The 22,095-nt window shown below is 36.4% G+C and overlaps 2 protein-coding genes across 2 annotated transcripts; both read right to left on the bottom strand.

Moving 5' to 3' along the window:
* Positions 1-7,706: 7,706 nt before the first annotated feature.
* Positions 7,707-8,156, bottom strand: LOC143597861 (uncharacterized). The gene has a single exon (XM_077076241.1). The coding sequence runs from the start codon at positions 8,154-8,156 to the stop codon at positions 7,707-7,709; it is 450 nt and encodes a 149-aa protein (XP_076932356.1).
* Positions 8,157-20,221: 12,065 nt separating this feature from the next.
* Positions 20,222-21,750, bottom strand: LOC143597860 (uncharacterized). The gene is made up of 3 exons (XM_077076240.1): positions 21,495-21,750; positions 21,052-21,396; positions 20,222-20,958 (listed from the first exon to the last, which is right to left on the bottom strand). The coding sequence occupies exons 1-3, from the start codon at positions 21,748-21,750 to the stop codon at positions 20,222-20,224; spliced, it is 1,338 nt and encodes a 445-aa protein (XP_076932355.1).
* Positions 21,751-22,095: the final 345 nt, after the last annotated feature.

Genomic DNA, 22,095 nt, shown 5'->3' with positions numbered 1-22,095 from the left:
TTGGGAAGGGACGCCAGGGGCAAAAAACCGGCTGAGGGGGAAGCCGTAAACATCAACGATCTTGTTGAATCCCTCAACAAATTCAACAAAACCATGGAGGTGGTCTCTAATGACAAAAAGGAAAAAAAAAGAATGAGAGATTTGGAATTCCTTACAAGAGACTTCAGTAACCTAAATCCGGTCGACCAAATGCTGATGGAAAAACAAAAGGAACGTATCCGGAAGAGGTTGATCGAAGAAGACCAAGCCGAAGAATAAGAATAATGTTTTTTTTAGTACTTTAATTTTTTTTTTAGATATTAATGTGTTTTTTTAATTAATGTGTGTTTTTTTAATTAATTTATGAGTTTTTTTAATAATACGTTTTTTTAATACATTTATAAAAAAATAAAAAAAAAACCGCTCGCGCCCCCTCTCGCGCCCCTCCACACCATGCCCCGGGGCGCGAGCACCACTACCAACACCCATCTTATCAAGTTTCTCTCTCTGCCACACGTCACAATATTATTGGCTGGCGCCCCCACTCGCGCCCCCTCTCGCGCCCCCCACACCCCACAGCCTAATGAAAGGTAGTTGTCTAATTTTTAATTCCACAAGATATTTTAAATCAAACCTGTGGATGTTATAGAAATTGTGTTCTACACAAATATAAGGCTGAGGGGTGCGGAGCGCTAGTCAGGGCGCGTGAGGGACTTCGATAGCGCCCCGGGGCGCGAGAGCCACACCACCGGGGCGCGAGAGGGGCGCGAGAGGGGCGCGAGAGCGGAAAACGAGGCAGGCGCCAGGAGGCTCGCGCGCGTGAGTGGCTGTGGGAAATGGGAAAGAGCCGTTGGAAGGCTTTAATAATGAATAAAAATATTTTTTTTTTTTAACAAAATCATCTATATATATCACAATACATATATCACAATACATATCAAACACAACCATTCTCACATACTACAACCAAAACGAATATCACACACCACACCCAAAACCCAAAATCACCCTATCTTCGAAACCTTTTTTTAAAAACATGTCTGGAAATTGGTACCCAAACCTAGATTCAGATTACCCTTACGACGATTTATGGTCGGCACCGGAACAACCGATGTTTTATTCGGGGTCGCAACAATCATCCGGCTTTCAACCATCCAACATGCAACCGTCTCCTAACTTTGTAGTTCCGGAGACACAAGAACCGGAACCAGAAGGTGAAGCTGCGGGACAAAGAAGACGCGTCCACCGGAAAAAACAACTTGCAACGGACGGGTCGGGTTCGGCTTCGACCGGAAGGGCGAAACGGAAAATCACTCCGTGGTCATCGGATGAGAAGGAAGCCCTGTGTCGGGCTTGGATAGCCATTTCTGAGGATCGGCGTTGCGGTAATTGTTTTAACGTTTTTAAAAATGATTGTAAATAAAAAGTTAAATAAAAAAGTTAAATGGCTTACAAATTTATTTACATAATTTTGCAGCCGACTACCAAAAGAGCAAGGTCTTTTGGACAAAGGTTAGGGAGACGTTCTATTCGCTCGTTGGGAGTACAGAGCGGAATCCCGATATGATTTCGGGTCGGTGGACCGAAATTAGAAAATTTGTCGGCTTGTTTACTAATCTGTTCAACAGGAACGCCGGTCGTATGAGACCAAGTGGCAGTGACGATTTGGCGGTCTATAATTTCACTGTCGAAGAGTGGAAGCAGGAGTGCCTGCGGAGGTATGGGGCGGTGAAGACGTGGGACGGTGTAAAGTTGTGGGAGAGGTTGAGAAGGTGTGCCAAGTGGGTTGAGCTGGTGGCGCCGGACCTTGATGCGGAAGTAGGGCCGAAACGGACTAAAACTAGTTCGTCTGGAGCGTACAGCACAACGGACGGGTCGGATTGCCGGGTTGGATTCGACCTAAACGTTGCGGGGGAGGAAACGTCTTCACCGCCGAGGAGGCGGCCATTGGGAAGGGACGCCAGGGGGAAAAAACCGGCTGAGGGGGAAGCCGTAAACATCAACGATCTTGTTGAATCCCTCAATAAATTCAACAAAACCCTGGAGGTGGTCTCTGTTGACAAAAAGGAAAAAAAAAGAATGAGAGATTTGGACTTCCTTGCAAGAGACTTCAGCCACCTAAATCCGGTCGACCAAATGCTGATGGAAAAACAAAAGGAACGTATCCGGAAGAGGTTGATCGAAGAAGACGAAGCCGAAGAATAAGAATAATGTTAATGTGTTTTTTTAATTTTTTTTAATTAATGTGTTTTTTTAATTTTTTAGTACTTTAATTTTTTTTATATATTAATGTGTTTTTTTAATTAATGTGTGTTTGTTTAAATAATTACTTGTTTTTTTAATAATACGTTTTTTTAATACATTTATAAAAAAATAAAAAAATAAACCGCTCGCGCCCCCTCTCGCGCCCCTCCACACCATGCCCCGGGGCGCTATCACCACTACCAATACCCATCTTATCAAGTTTCTCTCTCTGCCACACGTCACAATATTATTGGATGGCGCCCCCACTCACGCCCCCTCTCGCGCCCCCCACACCCCTCAGCCTAAGTGGTTGAATTTGTGCTGTATTTATTCATCTCAGAATATAATGTATTTTAAATTTCGTTTTTTTATTTTTCAATTTTTTAGTGTATTGACGTTCTTGTTTTGTTTGTCTTTCAAACATGTGAAATAGCATTCAGAGTTGTAAACCACCAGGCATGTTGTTAAAGTTTTATAGACATGTGGCTTATAACTTATTAATACAACCATGAATATAAAAAAATAAAATAACTAAGTAATAAAATAAAATAAACACACCATTTTAATGCGTTAGAAATAGGGGTGCAAACGAGCCGAGATACTCGAGATCGGCTCGTGAAAAGCCCGATCGAGCCGAGCTTAAAAGAGCCCGAGCCCGAGCTCGAGCCTAAAAGAAAGTTCGTTTAATAAATGAGCCCGAGCTTCAATTATCGAGCTCGAGCCGGCACGCGAGCCTGTCATTTATATATATATATATATATATATATAACTTAATGGAAAAAATAACTAAATAACATATATTATTTTACATATAATTTTATTATGAAAATAAATATACAAATATCATTATAAATATATAAAAAATTAATTAATAAATATCAAACCAGCCAAGCCCGAGCCGGGCTCGAGCTTGAAAAACTACGAAACGAGCCGAGCTCGAGCTTTATTAATAAAGAACAAAACGAGTCGAGCTCGAGCTTCGTATTAGTTAAACGAGCCGAGCTCGAGCCTGGTTGAGCTCGGGCTTGGGCTCGGCTTGGCTCGTTTACACCCCTAGTTAGACATAACCTTATATGGGGCGTTATCAGGGGATGGTCAAGAGGGTCCAGATCTATTGACGGGTCACTAGAATTTGTCATTTTTTATATATAAAAGCCCGGGTTTTTCTAAAGAAAAATATTAGTTAGGCCCTTTAGTTGTGTTCGTAAGAGAAAAGAACTTTATGATGATGTACTCTAACAAAAATAAAGGTTTCGTAATATGCATCAAAACCCATTACAACATAAAACTAAACCAAGAAGTTGGACACATCAATATCCAAAAAGTTTATTACACAATTGTAATCAATGGATTATTATATAAAGAAATCTTTTATAGTAAAAATGACTAACATCAAAATAAAGAGTAAAAATTAAATGATTGCATTATATGGTTTTCTAAATGGAAGTTGTAAGCTATATTAGTAACTCTATTCTTACTTACTATCTAACACATATTTTTTAATTGTAATTATCCAGCATAAAAAAAAACTTTTTACACAAATATATAGCGTTTGATTTAACTTCAAAAGTTTTTTTCTTTTTTTCTTTTCTATTTACTTAATTATTCTTTTTTCCAATTGAGGACCCTATGCCAAACATAACAGCAACAAGTTTGGTGCACCCACATTTGTTTTATTTTCAACCATTTATTTTTTTAGAATTAGAAAAGCAGTCATTTTCAGACTTTAAAATAAACAGTGTTAACAAATAAGAATAAAAAAAAGTTGATGAATGTCTATCATGGATTAATTTTAAACTGTTGACTCTTCCATGATGGTTTCTTTTTCCTACACATATATTTTTTATTTTGAACGGCTAATTTCATTGAAACACAATCGGACCCGCTAACAAGCAACTTGTAAGGCCAGTATACAACATCCAAAACACCTCAAAATCCGACCATTTTCTCCGATCTGTCTTTAACTTTTTCGAATAAGCCTTTAATCAAAGAAAACTAAGAGATTTAATTTGAACCGATACCTTTGGTTTCTTTATTTCTTCCTAAAGGGGTTTGGCCGGTTTGCTACATGTTAATATAATAATACATATAGTAAATTATCATTTTTCTTTTCATATATCAAAACTAAAAATGGTATAAGTAGGTTTCATTAGGGGGGGGGGGGGGGTTGGATGTGGTGGCATCACTCATCACACACCCCACCAAATCAAATGGTGTCACATCATCAATCTCAAATCCATCACATATGATGGATTTTTACTAGGGGTGGAAGTGTGATGGTGTGGTGTGATGGAATTCCTTGGTCCTCCTCATCCAACGGCTCCATTCCTTTGTTTTCACCCGTGATGGCCATCACGCAAAGGACCTCCATCAAGCGTGATAAGGGAGTGGCGGCGGTGTTGAGTGGTGCAATCACGCGGTGCCCCGTCCCCCCTTAGAAACATGTTTTATATGTGCTAATCTTCGTCTTCCTATAACAAATATATCTAGCTTTATGAGTTTATGTGTTAAACTTTATAAATTTTGACATCTTTTATAGAAATAATTAGCTTTTTATAGTATAAATAAAACAACCATTTATTTTATATGTATAATGCGCAGAAAGAGTTAATTTATTTGACTTTATATACGAAGCAAAGCTTGGCGCTTGTTTGGTTTCATCAATTTTTCCTTTATAGTTTGATTGCTCGTGTTTTGTTTTGTTTGTTTAGTTGTACATTTTGTGATTTTGTCGCCCGTAAGTTACTTCTTTTTCTTTAACGAATCTGGCCTTTCAAAATAAATGAAACGAATATTAAAATCGATATGTGCTTTACTAACCAAGAACATTTAGGAAAAGGGTAATGGAATCAAGGAATATTAGACTTTGTGTTCGTATATTACGATAAGGAGTTTTGATTATATTCTACATCAAACCAAATAAAATATCAACATTATTAATCTATATTTTTTTTAGCTAACATATGGTGCAAGCGACGAGTTTTGAGCTAACATGAAGTGGAAACGATGGGTTTTGAGCTAACATAGCGAGAAGAAGACGGGTTATGAGTTAATATGGAGGGGAGGCGGCGAGTCAAAAAGCATATTGTCTCGATTTCCCAATATATAGCCGAAGACGAGTTAATAAAGAGAAATAAGGAATTTGAATTTTAGAGGGACATATTTGAAATCTCTGTCTAAAAATAAGATATTTTGAGATTTTTCCCTTTTAAAAATATGAAACTTTAAAAAAAAAACTAATTTAATTCAAACTCTTGAAGTAAAAAAAAATAGATTGAAACAGTATTCAACTCTATACAAACAAGTTTTAGACTATGATCCTTATACTTTTTAATAATTCCAACAAGAGCCCCGAATATGTTAAATCAACACTTCAAATTCAAATGTAAATATGAGGATATCATATTACCATAACCATCCATTGATAATTTTATATGCTTCATTGGTTTAGGCTGAGGGGTGCGGAGCGCTAGTCAGGGCGCGTGAGGGACTTCGATAGCGCCCCGGGGCGCGAGAGCCACACCACCGGGGCGCGAGAGGGGCGCGAGAGGGGCGCGAGAGCGGAAAACGAGGCAGGCGCCAGGAGGCTCGCGCGCGTGAGTGGCTGTGGGAAATGGGAAAGAGCCGTTGGAAGGCTTTAATAATGAATAAAAATATTTTTTTTTTTTAACAAAATCATCTATATATATCACAATACATATATCACAATACATATCAAACACAACCATTCTCACATACTACAACCAAAACGAATATCACACACCACACCCAAAACCCAAAATCACCCTATCTTCGAAACCTTTTTTTAAAAACATGTCTGGAAATTGGTACCCAAACCTAGATTCAGATTACCCTTACGACGATTTATGGTCGGCACCGGAACAACCGATGTTTTATTCGGGGTCGCAACAATCATCCGGCTTTCAACCATCCAACATGCAACCGTCTCCTAACTTTGTAGTTCCGGAGACACAAGAACCGGAACCAGAAGGTGAAGCTGCGGGACAAAGAAGACGCGTCCACCGGAAAAAACAACTTGCAACGGACGGGTCGGGTTCGGCTTCGACCGGAAGGGCGAAACGGAAAATCACTCCGTGGTCATCGGATGAGAAGGAAGCCCTGTGTCGGGCTTGGATAGCCATTTCTGAGGATCGGCGTTGCGGTAATTGTTTTAACGTTTTTAAAAATGATTGTAAATAAAAAGTTAAATAAAAAAGTTAAATGGCTTACAAATTTATTTACATAATTTTGCAGCCGACTACCAAAAGAGCAAGGTCTTTTGGACAAAGGTTAGGGAGACGTTCTATTCGCTCGTTGGGAGTACAGAGCGGAATCCCGATATGATTTCGGGTCGGTGGACCGAAATTAGAAAATTTGTCGGCTTGTTTACTAATCTGTTCAACAGGAACGCCGGTCGTATGAGACCAAGTGGCAGTGACGATTTGGCGGTCTATAATTTCACTGTCGAAGAGTGGAAGCAGGAGTGCCTGCGGAGGTATGGGGCGGTGAAGACGTGGGACGGTGTAAAGTTGTGGGAGAGGTTGAGAAGGTGTGCCAAGTGGGTTGAGCTGGTGGCGCCGGACCTTGATGCGGAAGTAGGGCCGAAACGGACTAAAACTAGTTCGTCTGGAGCGTACAGCACAACGGACGGGTCGGATTGCCGGGTTGGATTCGACCTAAACGTTGCGGGGGAGGAAACGTCTTCACCGCCGAGGAGGCGGCCATTGGGAAGGGACGCCAGGGGGAAAAAACCGGCTGAGGGGGAAGCCGTAAACATCAACGATCTTGTTGAATCCCTCAATAAATTCAACAAAACCCTGGAGGTGGTCTCTGTTGACAAAAAGGAAAAAAAAAGAATGAGAGATTTGGACTTCCTTGCAAGAGACTTCAGCCACCTAAATCCGGTCGACCAAATGCTGATGGAAAAACAAAAGGAACGTATCCGGAAGAGGTTGATCGAAGAAGACGAAGCCGAAGAATAAGAATAATGTTAATGTGTTTTTTTAATTTTTTTTAATTAATGTGTTTTTTTAATTTTTTAGTACTTTAATTTTTTTTATATATTAATGTGTTTTTTTAATTAATGTGTGTTTGTTTAAATAATTACTTGTTTTTTTAATAATACGTTTTTTTAATACATTTATAAAAAAATAAAAAAATAAACCGCTCGCGCCCCCTCTCGCGCCCCTCCACACCATGCCCCGGGGCGCTATCACCACTACCAATACCCATCTTATCAAGTTTCTCTCTCTGCCACACGTCACAATATTATTGGATGGCGCCCCCACTCACGCCCCCTCTCGCGCCCCCCACACCCCTCAGCCTTATAAATCATAAACCCGTCAGTCTTGCGTTAACCTACGTCTATATATATTTTCCAACCTTAACTTCCAATTTATATTAAAAAAAAACTTACAATATCCTAACGAAGTTAACCGAAAAAACGTCTTATCACGTCACTATGCCGGCAAGGTTTCTGGCCGTCATGTCAAGTCAGTCGACCCAAAACCTAAATCCGTATGATCAAACAACCCATCTAACGCCACGTCATCACCGTTATTATAACTATAACTATTAATATTATTATGATCACTACCATCATAAACATATTCATACTCAAACGAGTCATAACTCGGGAACGAGTCATCCAACCCCCACAACTCACTGAGTTCAACCGACTCAGCCAAGCCTCGTGTACTTGTATCCGTGGGTGGTAACCCGAGTTCATCATCAGAGGCTTCTAATAAAAACCCGAGTTCTGGTGCCGGAGATATTTCGTCTTGGAACGTTTTGATGAACGAGTCAAGGTCATGACTCAGTGAGTCAGACACCGAGTCATCGAGTATGTCGAGTAGAACTCTTTTGGCTTCGACTGAGTCCGGTGACTCGTCCGAGTCAACACGGACTCGTTTCTTGGAACTCAGGGAGTCCATTGATAAAAAGATGAAGGGTATTTTGGGAATAAAGAAATGTTAAGAGGGAGACAAAGGATGTTTGTGAAGTGGCAAAGGAGAGTTTGAGGGCTTTTATAGGAGGGACAAAAGTTTGATTTTAGTTTTGATGTTTTTTTTTTATGTTTAATGTTTTATTATTATTATTTTTTGTGTGTATATCACGAGACACGAAAGATGGGGAGCGTGGAGGTAGGACTTTGGTCATCACACATGTATTATGCTGTTTTTAAACTTTAACTTTAAATCATATATTAAAAAAATAATTTTTAGAAGACTAAATTAGAATAAATATAGTGTTAAAAGGTGTATGAATTTTAACTAAATAATTGTGGGTTTTAGTCTCATTTGAGAACGTAAATTAAGTGAAAAAATTAGTTGTTAAAAAAACTAAATTGGAAAAGATAACATATAATTTAGAATTGAGTTTTTTTAGTTATGGGGTTTTTTCTAAATGAGTGGGTCAGGTCATATGTATTTAGTTTTTTAGGCGAAAGAGTGATTTAATTGACATGGTGATCCAGATGTCTTTTAACTTTAGTGTTAAAAAATGTTTATTTTTATGTTTCTTATAGTTAATTTTAGCAATGAGGTTTAGTGTTTATTTTAATTCTTTATTCCTATTAATTAACTGGCAATGAGTATTTACATTGTCTAATAGCCCAGCTAATCGTTGTATGTAATATTGTCTGATTTAATTGGATATTTGTTTTTTGTTGTTCGGGTTGAGATTTCTTAGGAGGTCGCCCATCTTAATATTGCTCTTACATGGGCACACTTAACTACATAATTTTCTTCACATCCAACATCCACTACCATAAAACGCTTAAAACGCGTTATGATAGGAAAGATATCCACATCATTATAAATAATGCTTCATTATCCTCCCCAACTAACTGATGTGGGATGTTACAATCCACCCCCTTAAGCGGCTTGACCCTGGATTTGATACCGTCTGCAACAATCCAGCCAATCGATGCATCATAATATTGTCCGCTTTTTCCATGACGAACCACCATAGCTTCACGGATTTGATTTTGGTTGCCCAGCTGAAGACTTCTCAGGAGGTCACCAATCTTGATACAGCTCTCATCTAAGCACACTTAACCGTGTTATGATAGAGAAGGTATTCACTTCCTTATAAACAAAGTTTCATTCTCCTCCCCCAATCGATGTGGGATGTTACAAACTGTTACGTCATTGTCTGTAGGCAATGAGCCTTAACTAGAATGCTCTTTAATTAGCACTTTATAGGTTAACTATGTTTAACTAGATATTATAAATATAAAATAGAAACGAAACAAAGCAAATCGATATGACTGTTTGTTAGTAGAATGGATCCACGAGTTATTTTTCTTTCATGCCGTTAAAGGCACGGCGCTACCCATCTTTGGTGTCTCATTTGATTTTGTTCGACGTTGTATAGCAAGCTATCCTACCTATGTAGCAACGATGACCACTCACTAACCATCTACAATGAATGGCCTTATACAAATAGTCTATTTGTTTATTGATGATCATTCAATAACTATATTGATTACAGTTTATTTGTACACTTTATTCATAAAAAATCCTTTAAAAGGTATGTTAGACTAAGGCTATGTGTAGTAGAGAGGCTACAAAATTGAATGTTTTGCGTAACGTGGCGCCTAATCAGCAAATGTTGGGTTTTGTTTTTGGGGTGTAATGGTGTTGTAGTCCTATATATATATATCACAAACAATATAATAATGATATAAACACAACACAAGCCCGACGATAAATAGTCTCCCCCCCCTTATCGCCCAACAAATCGCCCGGGGAGGGGGGGGGGGTTTGGGCCCCAAATCGCTCAAATATTTCGCCCATTACATATAACCTAATTGTGTTTCAAAAACATATCTAAGTATTTATTAAAAATACACTAGCCATTATCTATATATAGTAAATGTCAACTTTGGTGCCACAAAACTGAAATGGGTTTCAAGATATTCAGATATAAAACATATTTGTGCAACAAAATAAGTGAAGTCGGTTGTGGTTTGTTGGCTGTTGTGATATCGGTAGGTGTGTTCACTTTTGATGGACCTGGGTTCGATTCTCATTGGCAGAAGTAAAATTTCTTCTTCAATTCTTCTTTTGATTTGTCTTTTGGCATCTTGGCAAAAGTAAATATCTTCTGCAATTCTTTTTTTGATTTGTGTGATTTTTTATTTTATTTTCATACCATAAGAAACGTAATGGTAACCAAACGAACACCATTTTTTTTGTTTTAGTTTCAATATCGTAACTAACGTAACTTAAACCAACCAATGCTGTAACGAACGTGATGGAAACAACCGAGTTTTATCGACCGACGTCACCCCATTGGTCCACCTCAATTTCTATACATTTTTTTTAGTTTTGATTTACTTCCGATATCGTAACGAGCGTAACCGAAACCGAACGAATTCACACAGAATTATCACCTCGACACTCGGGAACAACAACGCTTGGGTTTTACCACTGCCCGGTTTTACCGACCGAATACATGTCTTTTTAAGTAATTTTTATATGTTAATTTGACTAATTTAGTTGGGTTTCAACGATTGAAATTTACCAACATCGTCTATACCGTAACGAACGTAACCAACGATGACCGAATTCATGTTGACTCACCATCGTAACACTCAGGTTTTACCAATGCCATAGAACTAACGGCCCGGTTTACCGACTGAATAAATATGCTAATTGATACGCTGTACAAGTGCCGCTATTTATTTTTTGTTTTTAGTTTAAACATGTTATTTTGACGATTTTGTTTTTTAGGTTTAGTTTTGGTATCGTAACTAATGTTGCTGATACCGACCGAATTTGCGTTGACACACCGATACCACACCCGGATTTACCGACAAATTTCACCACGCAACGCGTGGGTAAATCACTAGTTCCTTTTAATTTGGATAACTCACAAATATTTTTTTTTTATTTTTTGTCTTTATGTTGGTATTCATAGCATTTAATTTGTTTTTAGCTATGTTGAAGGGTTGTACTCCCCTAGTTGCTTGTCATATCCCCCCTCTGGAAAAACCAACTTTCATATTAACGCTTAAAATCATATAATTACCAAATTAGCACAAAAGTAATGATTTAATATTATTTTTTTACAAGTTGCGTTTTCTTTTTATGATTTCGAGTTTAGGGTTTTAGGTTTCGGTTTTAGGGTTTAGGGTTTAGGGTTCGGTTTCGGGTTTAGGGTTTAGGGTTCGGGTTTAGGGTTCGGTTTCGGGTTTAGGGTTTCGGTTTTCGGGTTTAGGGTTCGGTTTCGGGTTTAGGGATTAGGGTTCGGTTTCGGGTTTAGGGTTTAGGGTTTAGGTTTTAGGGTTTAGGGTTTCGGGTTTAGGGATTAGGGTTCGGTTTCGGGTTTAGGGTTTAGGTTTTAGGGTTTAGGGTTTCGAGTTTAGGGTTTTGGGTTTTGGATTTTGGGTTTAGGGTTTCGGGTTTTGGGGTTTTGGTTTATTTTGTAAAAGATAAAGTGGTAAAATAAGTATATTATAAATATATATACTATTAAAATTAAAAAAAGGTATTATAAATATTTATAATATTAATATTAAAAATATTAATATTAAAAAAAATAAATTAATAGTAATACTTGATAGTTTTTTAATTTTATATATGTATTGGAGGTTATCAAATGAAAGTAATGTTGTAGGGACTAATATGTATATAAATAATGTTAAGAGTTAATTGTAATTTATGTAATAAGTTCAGGGGGAGAGTATATTTAGTAAAAATGAAGTAAGGGGGGGGGGTATGTTTAGCAGCACCCTATGTTGAAACTTAACCCGGTGACTTGTATGGTGTTCACGTGAATTGCTTTATAAAGCCTCACGCAACTTGAATCTAAAAAACAAATTTAAATTAACATATACAGAATACGGATTTGCCGTATATTTACAAAAATATTTTATCATAACTATATATAGACACAAATCATGTCATGCAAGCTATGTTTAGTATATCCCCAAAAAATATTATCGTGGTTATTATTTTTATCAAAACAAGAATGGATGGATAGTCACTACATTCATTGCATCACTCTAATAGCAGGATACCCTTACCAAAATATACGAACATGTGCACACATGAACACATAAGCGTGAACACATACGTAAAGAAACTTAAATACGAGTTCGATATCTATTGGCAGATAAGAAATTTATATAGTTTTCTTATTTATAAACAGAAAAATAAAACATGTATAAACAGAAAACATTAAATCAACAAGTAGTTTAGGTTTGATGTAGGGTTTTCTTTTATAAATTCAAAAAATAAAAACTCTTAGGTTATGTGGTGTTGTGCATACTTACGATCTAGGGTCTCAACATCCAAGGACAGGACGTAGGGTGCCCGGTGGTGACCGAACAAGGTCCTATAACCTATATTATATTGGCCCCCGAATAAGTCGATAATAACAAGTTAAAAAATTTAGTGAAAATATGTTTTTTTTCACTTATTTTAGACATGAATAATTATAGATGTTTGTTACTATTGTATTTATTATTTGGTGTGTTTGTGTTATTTTATGTGAGAGGATCACAACGTTAAAACCAAAACGCGTCCAAAACATAATTAAGAAGAATTTGACATCGATGCACTAAGTTGTGTGTATTGAGGCTTTTAAACTAAAGAAAATGAGTTTGTCCCATGTCAGTGGAATTATAAAAGTTTAAGTGATTTATAAGTGGGAGGGTTCACAAAGAAGTGAAGCATGTATTAAGTATCCACTCATGTCAATCAATTAGCAGAGTTAGACTTAACTCGAGTTTAACTTTCATAACTGTGAGACTCTTGGTAATCTCACACACCTCTGGTATACAGGCAACAATCGTTTAGTGTTGTTAGGAAACCTGAATACGTGTTCATGCAATTATAATCGAGCATAGAAGAATATTTAGCTTTTTCGATGCCGCTATCCGCTCTTGTCTGTTAGGATAATCCTAGCAATACTTCTTCGGTTATTGGACCCTGGAAACAAACGGGTTCACCTGGGTAATCCAAAATTTGTTTAAAGGACCTCTGTTTAACATAACTCCTTAGTCACCTCCGCCCTTTAGTTTTAGTTTATGTTCCATGTTTGGTTATGTTTTGATTTGTAACTTCATTTTAGTTTTGTAATCTAAATTCCGCATTTGATACTTACGGCTAAAGTCATCAAAGTTTTAGGTATTGCAAAAATAGATATAATTAATTACGTGGTGGTACCCATTACATGGTATTTGAGTTATATTCAAATACAAAGTATTTAATGAAAAAGTTATTTGTTAGCCACTGAAATATGTTCATGTAACATTGATAAATCATTGAATTTAATTATATTATTATAATATGTGTAAAGGGAATAATGTTTTAACAACTTAAAGTCACTTGTAAAGCATCTTTGATACCTTTAAAATCAACTGAATGTAAGCATATTAGTTATTACTAACGTTTAAACCTTCTTATAAAATATATAAAACTTCATTTTTTACTAATAATATAAAATAACACATACTGGTAAAAATTATAAAAATTAATTTGTAACTATATTTATAAAAAACTGTTTTGGTATATACATCTCTAATTATATACCAACAAAATTCATCATTTTCGTCCATTTGAAATTTCATATAATTATATATGTGTCCATAGTAATGCAAGAAAAATATAGTGTACAAAATTTTTACTTAAATAATGTAACCAAAAAGAAAATTCCTCAAAACAAATATATGATTCAACTTCTACAAATAAATATCGATTTTAAAAGTTCCCAAACGGCCAAATAAATACATATTATTTAGGCGGAAATTTTTAACTATATATACACCTTACTGATACGATATGCGTCCTCGTTTGGTGAAAAATCATTGCAAAAAAATTCTTCAAGCAAAATCGCTGACCGCGTAAAATAAAATGTACGGGTGGTAGCCATACACCAAAGCATCTTATGCTAAGCGGTTGACGGTTTTGTCAAAGTAGCTGTTAGTTTCAGCTGGTTCTTTCACCAAAAGATATCATGTGTGTCGTGTCCAGAAATGTCCACGTCTCAGGTTGAACCACACTAATGTGTTCACATGGACAAACACTTTCGTCTAAAGAGTATGTTTGGTTTATAGACTTATAAATTTAATGTTTATTTTTTGATAATTGCAAGGTTAGATGTTTATTTTGGAAGTTTTCCTAAACAAAAAGGTAAATATACCTAACAACATTATATTTATGAAATCATGTTCCACTTATGAAAGCGACCTAACATTTCCTTACACTGCATTCTTGAGTTTTTTATTTATGGGATTTAAAAAGAAAAGATAAGAAAATTTTTCTTTTTTCATTCTTAATTTTTTTCATTAAAAAAAAAAAAGAAAAAGAATGAAAGGAAAAGTTAAACTTTTTTTCCTTCAAAACTTTCCTGCCAAATATGGCCGGATTGTGAAGAAAAGTTTATATCCCATTACATATTACCAATTTACCCTATCTTAATTCTGTTTTTCATGTTGCAATGAGGACATAATTGTAAAATTACAAATTTTTTTCCTATCTTTTCTTTCCAATCTAACTTAAGAATGTAATAAACACTTTCTTTTCTTTTTTTTTTTTTCTTTTATTTAACTCGAGAATGTCTTTTAAGTATATAATTTCTTTTCCTTTCTTCATCTATTCAATCTTATCATTTATTTTCCTTGTATTTTAAACCCGAGAATGCACTGTTAAGTTGGCTATCAAACTTTTACTTTATAAGGTGGATATTGTAAGGGCCTTGGATTGTGTAAGTTAGAACTTTCTTGAAGATATTATTGACTAAATGCGATTTGGCTTAAGACTGAGAAAAGGGTGTTGTTTCTTGTGGAATTTTAACAAAAACTACCTTAAACTGATTCGAGGGGCTTAACTAAAATTTTATTGAGGTTGATCGAGAATTTTGGGTATAAATAACACTAAATTTTTTTAGGGCAACTGCCCCATTCTTTGTGTGTAGGTCTATTGTTTGTTACAAATTTATTGTTGTGATTAAAATCTTATTTGATGATTTATCACCTTCTAGTTGTTATTACTTGAGTTAGTTTCGCAACCCAACTTGTGAAAATCGGTTCTTAGACCGATTTGTAGCATCTTTTAACTTAGATTCATCGCATTAGTTATTTTTTAATATGCCTGAAGCGTTAAGTTTTAACTTTTAAACACGCTTCTTAAAAACGGGTCCTTTCGACACATAGTTTTATCATTGACTACTATCACCAATATAATGCGAATGGATGTAAATTGTAGTGAATTTGTGCATGTAAGCACTAGATGATATAATATAATGATTGAGTTTTGTATGACTTTGGAAAGTTAGACTAGTGAATTGTTAGTCAAATTGATCAATTAGTGTTTTGGAAAGTTTCCAAGTAATTGGGGAAATGTTTTTGTAATAAAGAATCTTAATATAATAAAAAAATACTTTGAATGTGGTGTTGGAAGAGTTGACGGTCATGAAAAGAAAAGAGACAAAAATGTTGTTATTAAGATATATAAGCATGTATTTTTGTCCAATATCTACATGATAAATATGAAATGGTCATAACTCATTAGGCTATATGTAATAGATAAATTTGGATGATTTCGGATGTAAACATCGCGCCTGGCGGTGATAAAAGGGCGACAATGGGGAGAGGCAACTAGTATTTGTCGCCCAGACGTGTGTGCTTATTATTATTATTATTATTATTATTATTATTATTATTATATGTCACATGTCTCCGGTTACATAGGCACGTAGCCTTAGTAATTTGAAGGATTCTCATCCTATTTCCTATCTTTAATTCTTTAAATTTAAAATTATATTAGAAAATATTATTTTTTTTATTTTTAATTAAATAATATTTTTTATCTTTATCATTATAATTTCTCTTTTCTGCACTCACAACTACTATCAAAATATAGTAGAAAAATTATAGGGCGCGAACTGTAACTTTTCAAAATTATAAAAAAAATCAGTGTGTTTCTCTCTTCTCCACTCATAACACCTTAAACATTCTTTGTTATAAAAATTTCACTCACATTTTCTGATGTGTTGCATTTGAATGCTTTAGTTGGAATTAGAATATAACTTTTTAAAAATGATTAATTTTATGAATTTGACCAATATGCCAATAGTAAATATGAAACTTGGAGGGTATCAAATTATTTTAGTTTGACATGATTTGGCACTATTCAACATTTTAAATGAGATTTTTGAAAACTGATGTTACAAGTTGGTATCATATTCATGATTTAAATACGTTAGGTGGCTAGTACATGATGTCCGGCCACAATTAAGTGTTACTTTGTTTAGGGGTAATTTGTGATGCTAAACTTAATTGTGTATCTTGTTTCCCTTTAAAGTATTGAGATATCACAAGTTGACGTGTTATATCAAATCCCATAGTAGAGAATTATGTATCTTACACTAAATTATAATGCTTACAAAGCAAGTTATCATGATTCGAGGAGATCTAAGCTACCGAGATGGCAAGGATGCTAGTTTCATGACTACAGAGCCCCATACGTATGACGAGGTTCGTGGTTTTGAACTCGTGTCGAATAATGTTACCTTACACTACTATCTTCCCTCAATTTAGCTCTATTGACCCTCATCTTACTACGAACCACTTCTTCCTCTTATTACCACTTGATCTTATGTAATATAATTTACATAACACATATCTACACACTTGTGGTTTTTGTATAATTGACTTGTGGATGTTATGCATTTATTGATATAAAATATTAAGGTTTTTTCAGTTTTTACTGCGTATATGTAATTTATCATGTGAGAAATTAAAGAGGTGGTAGATGAGAAATAAATTTTAGATGTAGAAAGCAAAATATGGGGTTTGTAATAAAGATAAAACAAATTAAACCTACTTTGCGATTTTCATTTATCCCGGGTTCGAATCCTGATTTCGACCGGATTTTACCAGAGCATTAAAACATGTCGTGCTTTCGGACGGGGTGAGCCAACTGGGTTTTACCGGGATCGCCAAGCCAAAGTCGGATGCCAGCGTGGATCCCGATCATGTCAATATAGTTGGCCTGAGTAGGGTGGTGAGGCGGGACATGTTCATGCAATAAAATAACTTAACTATGAAAGTAACCGATCAGAAAAAAAAAACTAATTAAGAAAACAACATCAATGAAACATTTTAATTTTATTTTTAAAAATTTACATATTTGTCCGTATGTGATATTGAAATATGAACCCTCAAATATATAAAAAAAATTGTTTTTTAATTCTAACATGTCTTGATACGGCTAGATCACCACTCTTTTGTAACCACCGTTAATGTACAAAGGCATATACCGATATCGAACAAATGAAGACAAGTATTTGAAGAATAAAATAATACAACTTAGTGAGCTTATCTTTACATTGTCCTTAAGATTTAGTTTGCTATGAAGTTTAAGTTGGTCTTCTGGTCTAATGATATTGAGGTAATAGTTAAAACATAGAAACTTAAGGTATCAAGTTTAAAATCTGATTCAAAGGGATTTCCCACAGTGGTCGATTTCCTACCGAATGCTGGTTTTGGGAGAATCAAGCATGAAACATCAAAATTAATATGAATGGTTGACAATGGTTGTCACTTTTACCCGAAACCCAAAACTCAACCCGAAAAACCCATACCCGAATCCGAATTAACCCGAACCGAAAAACTCACCCGAAAAAAGACTGACCCGAACTGAAGTAATTCGGGTTGGTTTTCGGGTTTGATTTATAAGTTTCGGGTCAACTCGAAAAACTCGAATAAACTTTTAGTTTTGAAATATTTATGTATTATAGGCTTAGGCTTAGCCAATAATGTTATCAGTTGTTGACCTAATCGATTGTTGTCATTCCAACTATTATAAATCGATTGTTTATTGTTAATTTATGTTTTCTGTTTATTACTAATAGAAACCGTAATCGAACAACCAAATCACGTCTAATTGAAGAAGGTTATAGTTCGAGTTAGTTACTTAGTTTTATTTTTCTTTTGAATTGTTTTATCAAGTTATGTTGGTTTATTATTTGATTATTTGTGTTACGAGCAAAGATGAATATGGTGTTTTAATTTTAACATTAAAGTTTTTTAAATTTTTTGTTTTTTGTTTTGTTTTCTAGTATACTCAAAACCCGATTAACCCAACCTGAAAAACCATGAGAGATTTGGGTTGGGTTTCGGGTAAAGATTTAAAACTTTAAAACCTGAAAAACCTGAAAAATGAACCTGAAAAACACCCTTAGTTGACATCTCATCTCAGAAAAACTTACTTGCATATTTGGGATGATCCAAACGTATTAAAAAATGTTCCAAACGTACTAAAAAAGGTAATTATATATGTCTATGTTACGTAATTTTGCGTAATTAACACAACCAGAAAAATACTGAATATAGGATATTAAAACGTGTCGGTTGTGTTTGGACTTTGGAAGAGATTCAAGTGGATTGAAACGTGAAATTGACGTCCGGAAGGTGGTGTACCGTACGTGACTAAAACAACCTTTCTTTAAATGTAAATAAAATATATATATATAAAAAAAATAACTATTGGTTAGGTCGAGACCGACACAAGGCGAACAGTAACGACTAACGAATGTAAAAAATTAAATAGATATACACAATCATGTTAGTTCATTTTATTTTCTTAGAATAAACTAATAAAAAATATTATGTTTTTTATTTCTAAAGAACAAATAAAGATAATAGATTCAATGTACTTAGATCCGGGGTATATTTGGCAAAACTAGCTACTGGATCTTGATGAGGAAGAAGAAGAACAATTAAAAGAGCTACTGGATCTTGATGAGGAAGAAGAAGCTAATAATTCCGCGGAAGATGAGGATGTCACCCCATAAATATATATGTCTTTGTTGTAAACATTTCTTTTGTTTGTAATCTCATTTGACTATGAATAAGAGGTCTTGTTTTCTTCCGGTGCACTTTGTCTTATGTTCTATAATATAAGTGTCTGTCCGGAACTTCGTTTTTGTCAATAAAAGATTACAACTTATTAGAATAACATGATACTAACTCGACATTGGGCATACGCCTTTTTACAATAAAGGAAATTGCATAATTTGCTAATCTATGTGGGCACGCAGGCCAACATAAAAGAGTAAATAAAACTGCTATATATAGCATTTCTTTAACTGTGCTGCGTTCCAAGTTCGAGGGACTTCTGTCCCATCTAACTCCAATTTGTAGGCACCTTTGGATAGTACTTGTTTGATTTTATAAGGTCCCTCCCAAGTTGGGGCTAACTTGCCCGGAGGCTCCTGACCGGAGGCCTCGTTATTGTGGAAGACAAAGTCTCCCTCATCGAATTCGAATGTCTTGACCCACGAGTTGTAATACTTCTGAAGCTGTCGCTTGTAATTGTGCTCGCGAATCGATGCTAATTCTCTTATTTCTTCCAGTAAATCGAGATTCATCCTAAGTTCGTGATTATTATAAACAATTAGCAAAACTCTTGCGGATGGAATCCAAATCTCTGTGGGGATCATGGATTCAGTACCATAAGTTAGGCTAAAGGGTGTCTCCAAATTACTGGAGTTCTTTTGGGTGCGGAAGGCCCAGAGTACATGAGGCAGTTCGTCCACCCAACCCGTCCGTTTAGTACCCAACCTTGCCTTGATCCCTTCTTTAATAGTTCGGTTGGTCCTTTCGACCTGACCGTTTGCTTGCGGGTGAGCTACGGATGTGAAGACTTGGGTGACTTGAAGTTCTTTCAACCATTCCTGTAGTCCGCTATCAGCAAATTGGGTCCCATTGTCACTTACCAATTCTTGCGGGAGACCAAACCGACAAATGATAAATTCCCAAAGGAATATTTTCACGCTTGAAACCGTTATTGATGCAACCGTTTTGACTTCTACCCACTTGGTGAAGTAATCAATGGCCACTATCAAGAATTTGACTCGTCCCGGGGCTTTTGGGAAAGGTCCCATAATATCAATAGCCCAATTTTGGAACGACCAGACTGATGTTACCGGAATCAGTTCGTTTTTTGGACGCAGGGTGTTGGGGGCATGACGCTGGCATGAATCACACTTTCTGATTTCCTGCACAGCGTCTAAGTGCATGCCAGGCCAATAATACCCTGCGTTCATGATCTTTGCAATTGTCATTCTTGGTCCCCGCGTGTAACCCGCAAATGCCTTTGTGGATTTCTCGAATTACGTAATTTGCGTCTTCTGCGTCCACGCAATGTAATAACGGACCGAGAAATGATCTCCTGTATAAGATACCACCAATCAACTGGTAATTCAGAGCTTTGTGCTTAATCTTCTGAGCTTCAGCCTTTCCTGCTGGAAGTGCTCCGGAAGATAAGTACGCTTTAATGGGCGTAATCCATGATTCAACGTCAGTTTGAATTATCAGGACCTGATTTTGTGGAACGGAAGGATGATCTAGAACTTCAACACGAATATCTTTGGCAAAATGCTCAAAATTCGTTGAAGCTAGCTTGCTAAGAGTGTCCGCCGATTTGTTCTCACTCCTCTTACTATGAACAACATTGAAAAAAGAGAATTGGCGTATCAAGACCCTTGCTTGTGACAAATAAGAAGCCATGACATCGTTTTTGGCTTCATATGTTCCGTTTATTTTTCCTGCAATTAGCATAGAATCCACCCGTGCTTTCAAATGTTTCACCCCAAGCTTTTTCGCTATCCGCAGGCTTGCCAGGAAGGCTTCATATTCCGCCTCATTGTTGGTACTTTTGAAGTCCAATTTGATGGTGTATGTGAACTCGTGCCCCTCAGGGTTAACTAGCCTTAAGCCTGCACCAGCCCCTTCACAGCTTGAAACTCCGTCCGTGAACAATGACCAAACTTACCCTTGTTCCGGAGGTGCTTGGGGTTGTTCCATTAAACATTCTTGTTCTTTGTGTTGCGGGACTTCCGTGACGAAGTCCACCAGTACTTGTCCTTTGATTGCCGGTCTTGGTTTATAATCTATCGAATGTTCGCCCAATTCGATAGCCCACTTTGCGAGTCGCCCTGACAATTCGGGCTTACTCAACACGTTCATGAGTTTATATCCGGTTAACACATTGATGGGGTGACCCTGAAAATATATGCGGAGCCGTCTGGTGGCATAAACCAATGCCAAAACCAACTTTTCCAACATCGAGTATCTTGTTTCCGGGTCCGATAGTGTTCTACTGACGTAATAGATTGGAGTTTGAACATTTTTCCTATCCGTCAATAGGACAGCCCCTACAGCAATGTCGGATGCCGACAAATATAGTGTTAATTTTCCTCCTGCGTGAGGAGCAGTTAACGTAGGTAATTCCATTAAACATTTCTTGACTAACTGGAATGCTTGCTCGGCTTCCGGAGTCCATCGGATTGTGCCTTTTTGAGGAAGTTCCTCAGTGTTGAAATGAACGGGTAAAATTTAGCAGCGTGGTTTGCTAGAAACCTGTTTAACGCTACCAATCTCCCGTTAAGTGTTTGAACTTCCTTGAGGGATGTGGGAGATGGCATGCGGGCTACTGCTTGTATCTTGTCCGGATTGGCTTTAAAACCCGTGCCTGTAACGATTACCCCGAGGAACTTTCCTTCCTCCATCCCGAAGGAACACTTTGCTGGGTTGAGTTTCATGTTGATGCTTCTCAACGTTTCAAAAGTTTCCTCTATGTCTCTTAACATTTGGTCTTCTTCGATGCTTTTTATCACTAAATCATCCATATAAACTTCGAGATTTCAACTTATCTGACTTTTGAAGGCCTGATCCATTAATCGTTGGTATGTGGCCACCGCATTCTTTAACCCAAAAGGCATCATTCTGTAACAGAATGTTCCTTGGTCAGTGCGAAACGCTATCTTATCCTCGTCACCGGCTGCCATATGAATCTGGTGATACCCTGTGTAGGCATCGAGGAAACACTTGAATTTGAAAGGGGCCACAGCATC

Source organism: Bidens hawaiensis, unplaced genomic scaffold, assembly GCF_021521415.1.
Source record: "Bidens hawaiensis isolate Kalapana, Puna unplaced genomic scaffold, B.hawaiensis_p1.1 tig00049151_1, whole genome shotgun sequence".
Lineage (NCBI taxonomy): Eukaryota > Viridiplantae > Streptophyta > Magnoliopsida > Asterales > Asteraceae > Bidens > Bidens hawaiensis.
This window is presented reverse-complemented; position numbering and strand designations above follow the sequence as displayed.

What these genes read in the sequence shown, in the direction of transcription:
- LOC143597861 (XM_077076241.1), bottom strand. Translation starts at nt 8,156, where the DNA reads ATGGACTCCCTGAGTTCCAAGAAACGAGTCCGTGTTGACTCGGACGAG.
- LOC143597860 (XM_077076240.1), bottom strand. Translation starts at nt 21,750, where the DNA reads ATGGAGGAAGGAAAGTTCCTCGGGGTAATCGTTACAGGCACGGGTTTT. An exon ending in GAAGCCGAGCAAGCATTCCA is followed by an intron (nt 21,397 to 21,494) that starts GTTAGTCAAGAA and finishes ACATTGCTGTAG; the next exon opens with GGGCTGTCCTATTGACGGAT. An exon ending in GCAACACAAAGAACAAGAAT is followed by an intron (nt 20,959 to 21,051) that starts GTTTAATGGAAC and finishes GGGCTGGTGCAG; the next exon opens with GCTTAAGGCTAGTTAACCCT.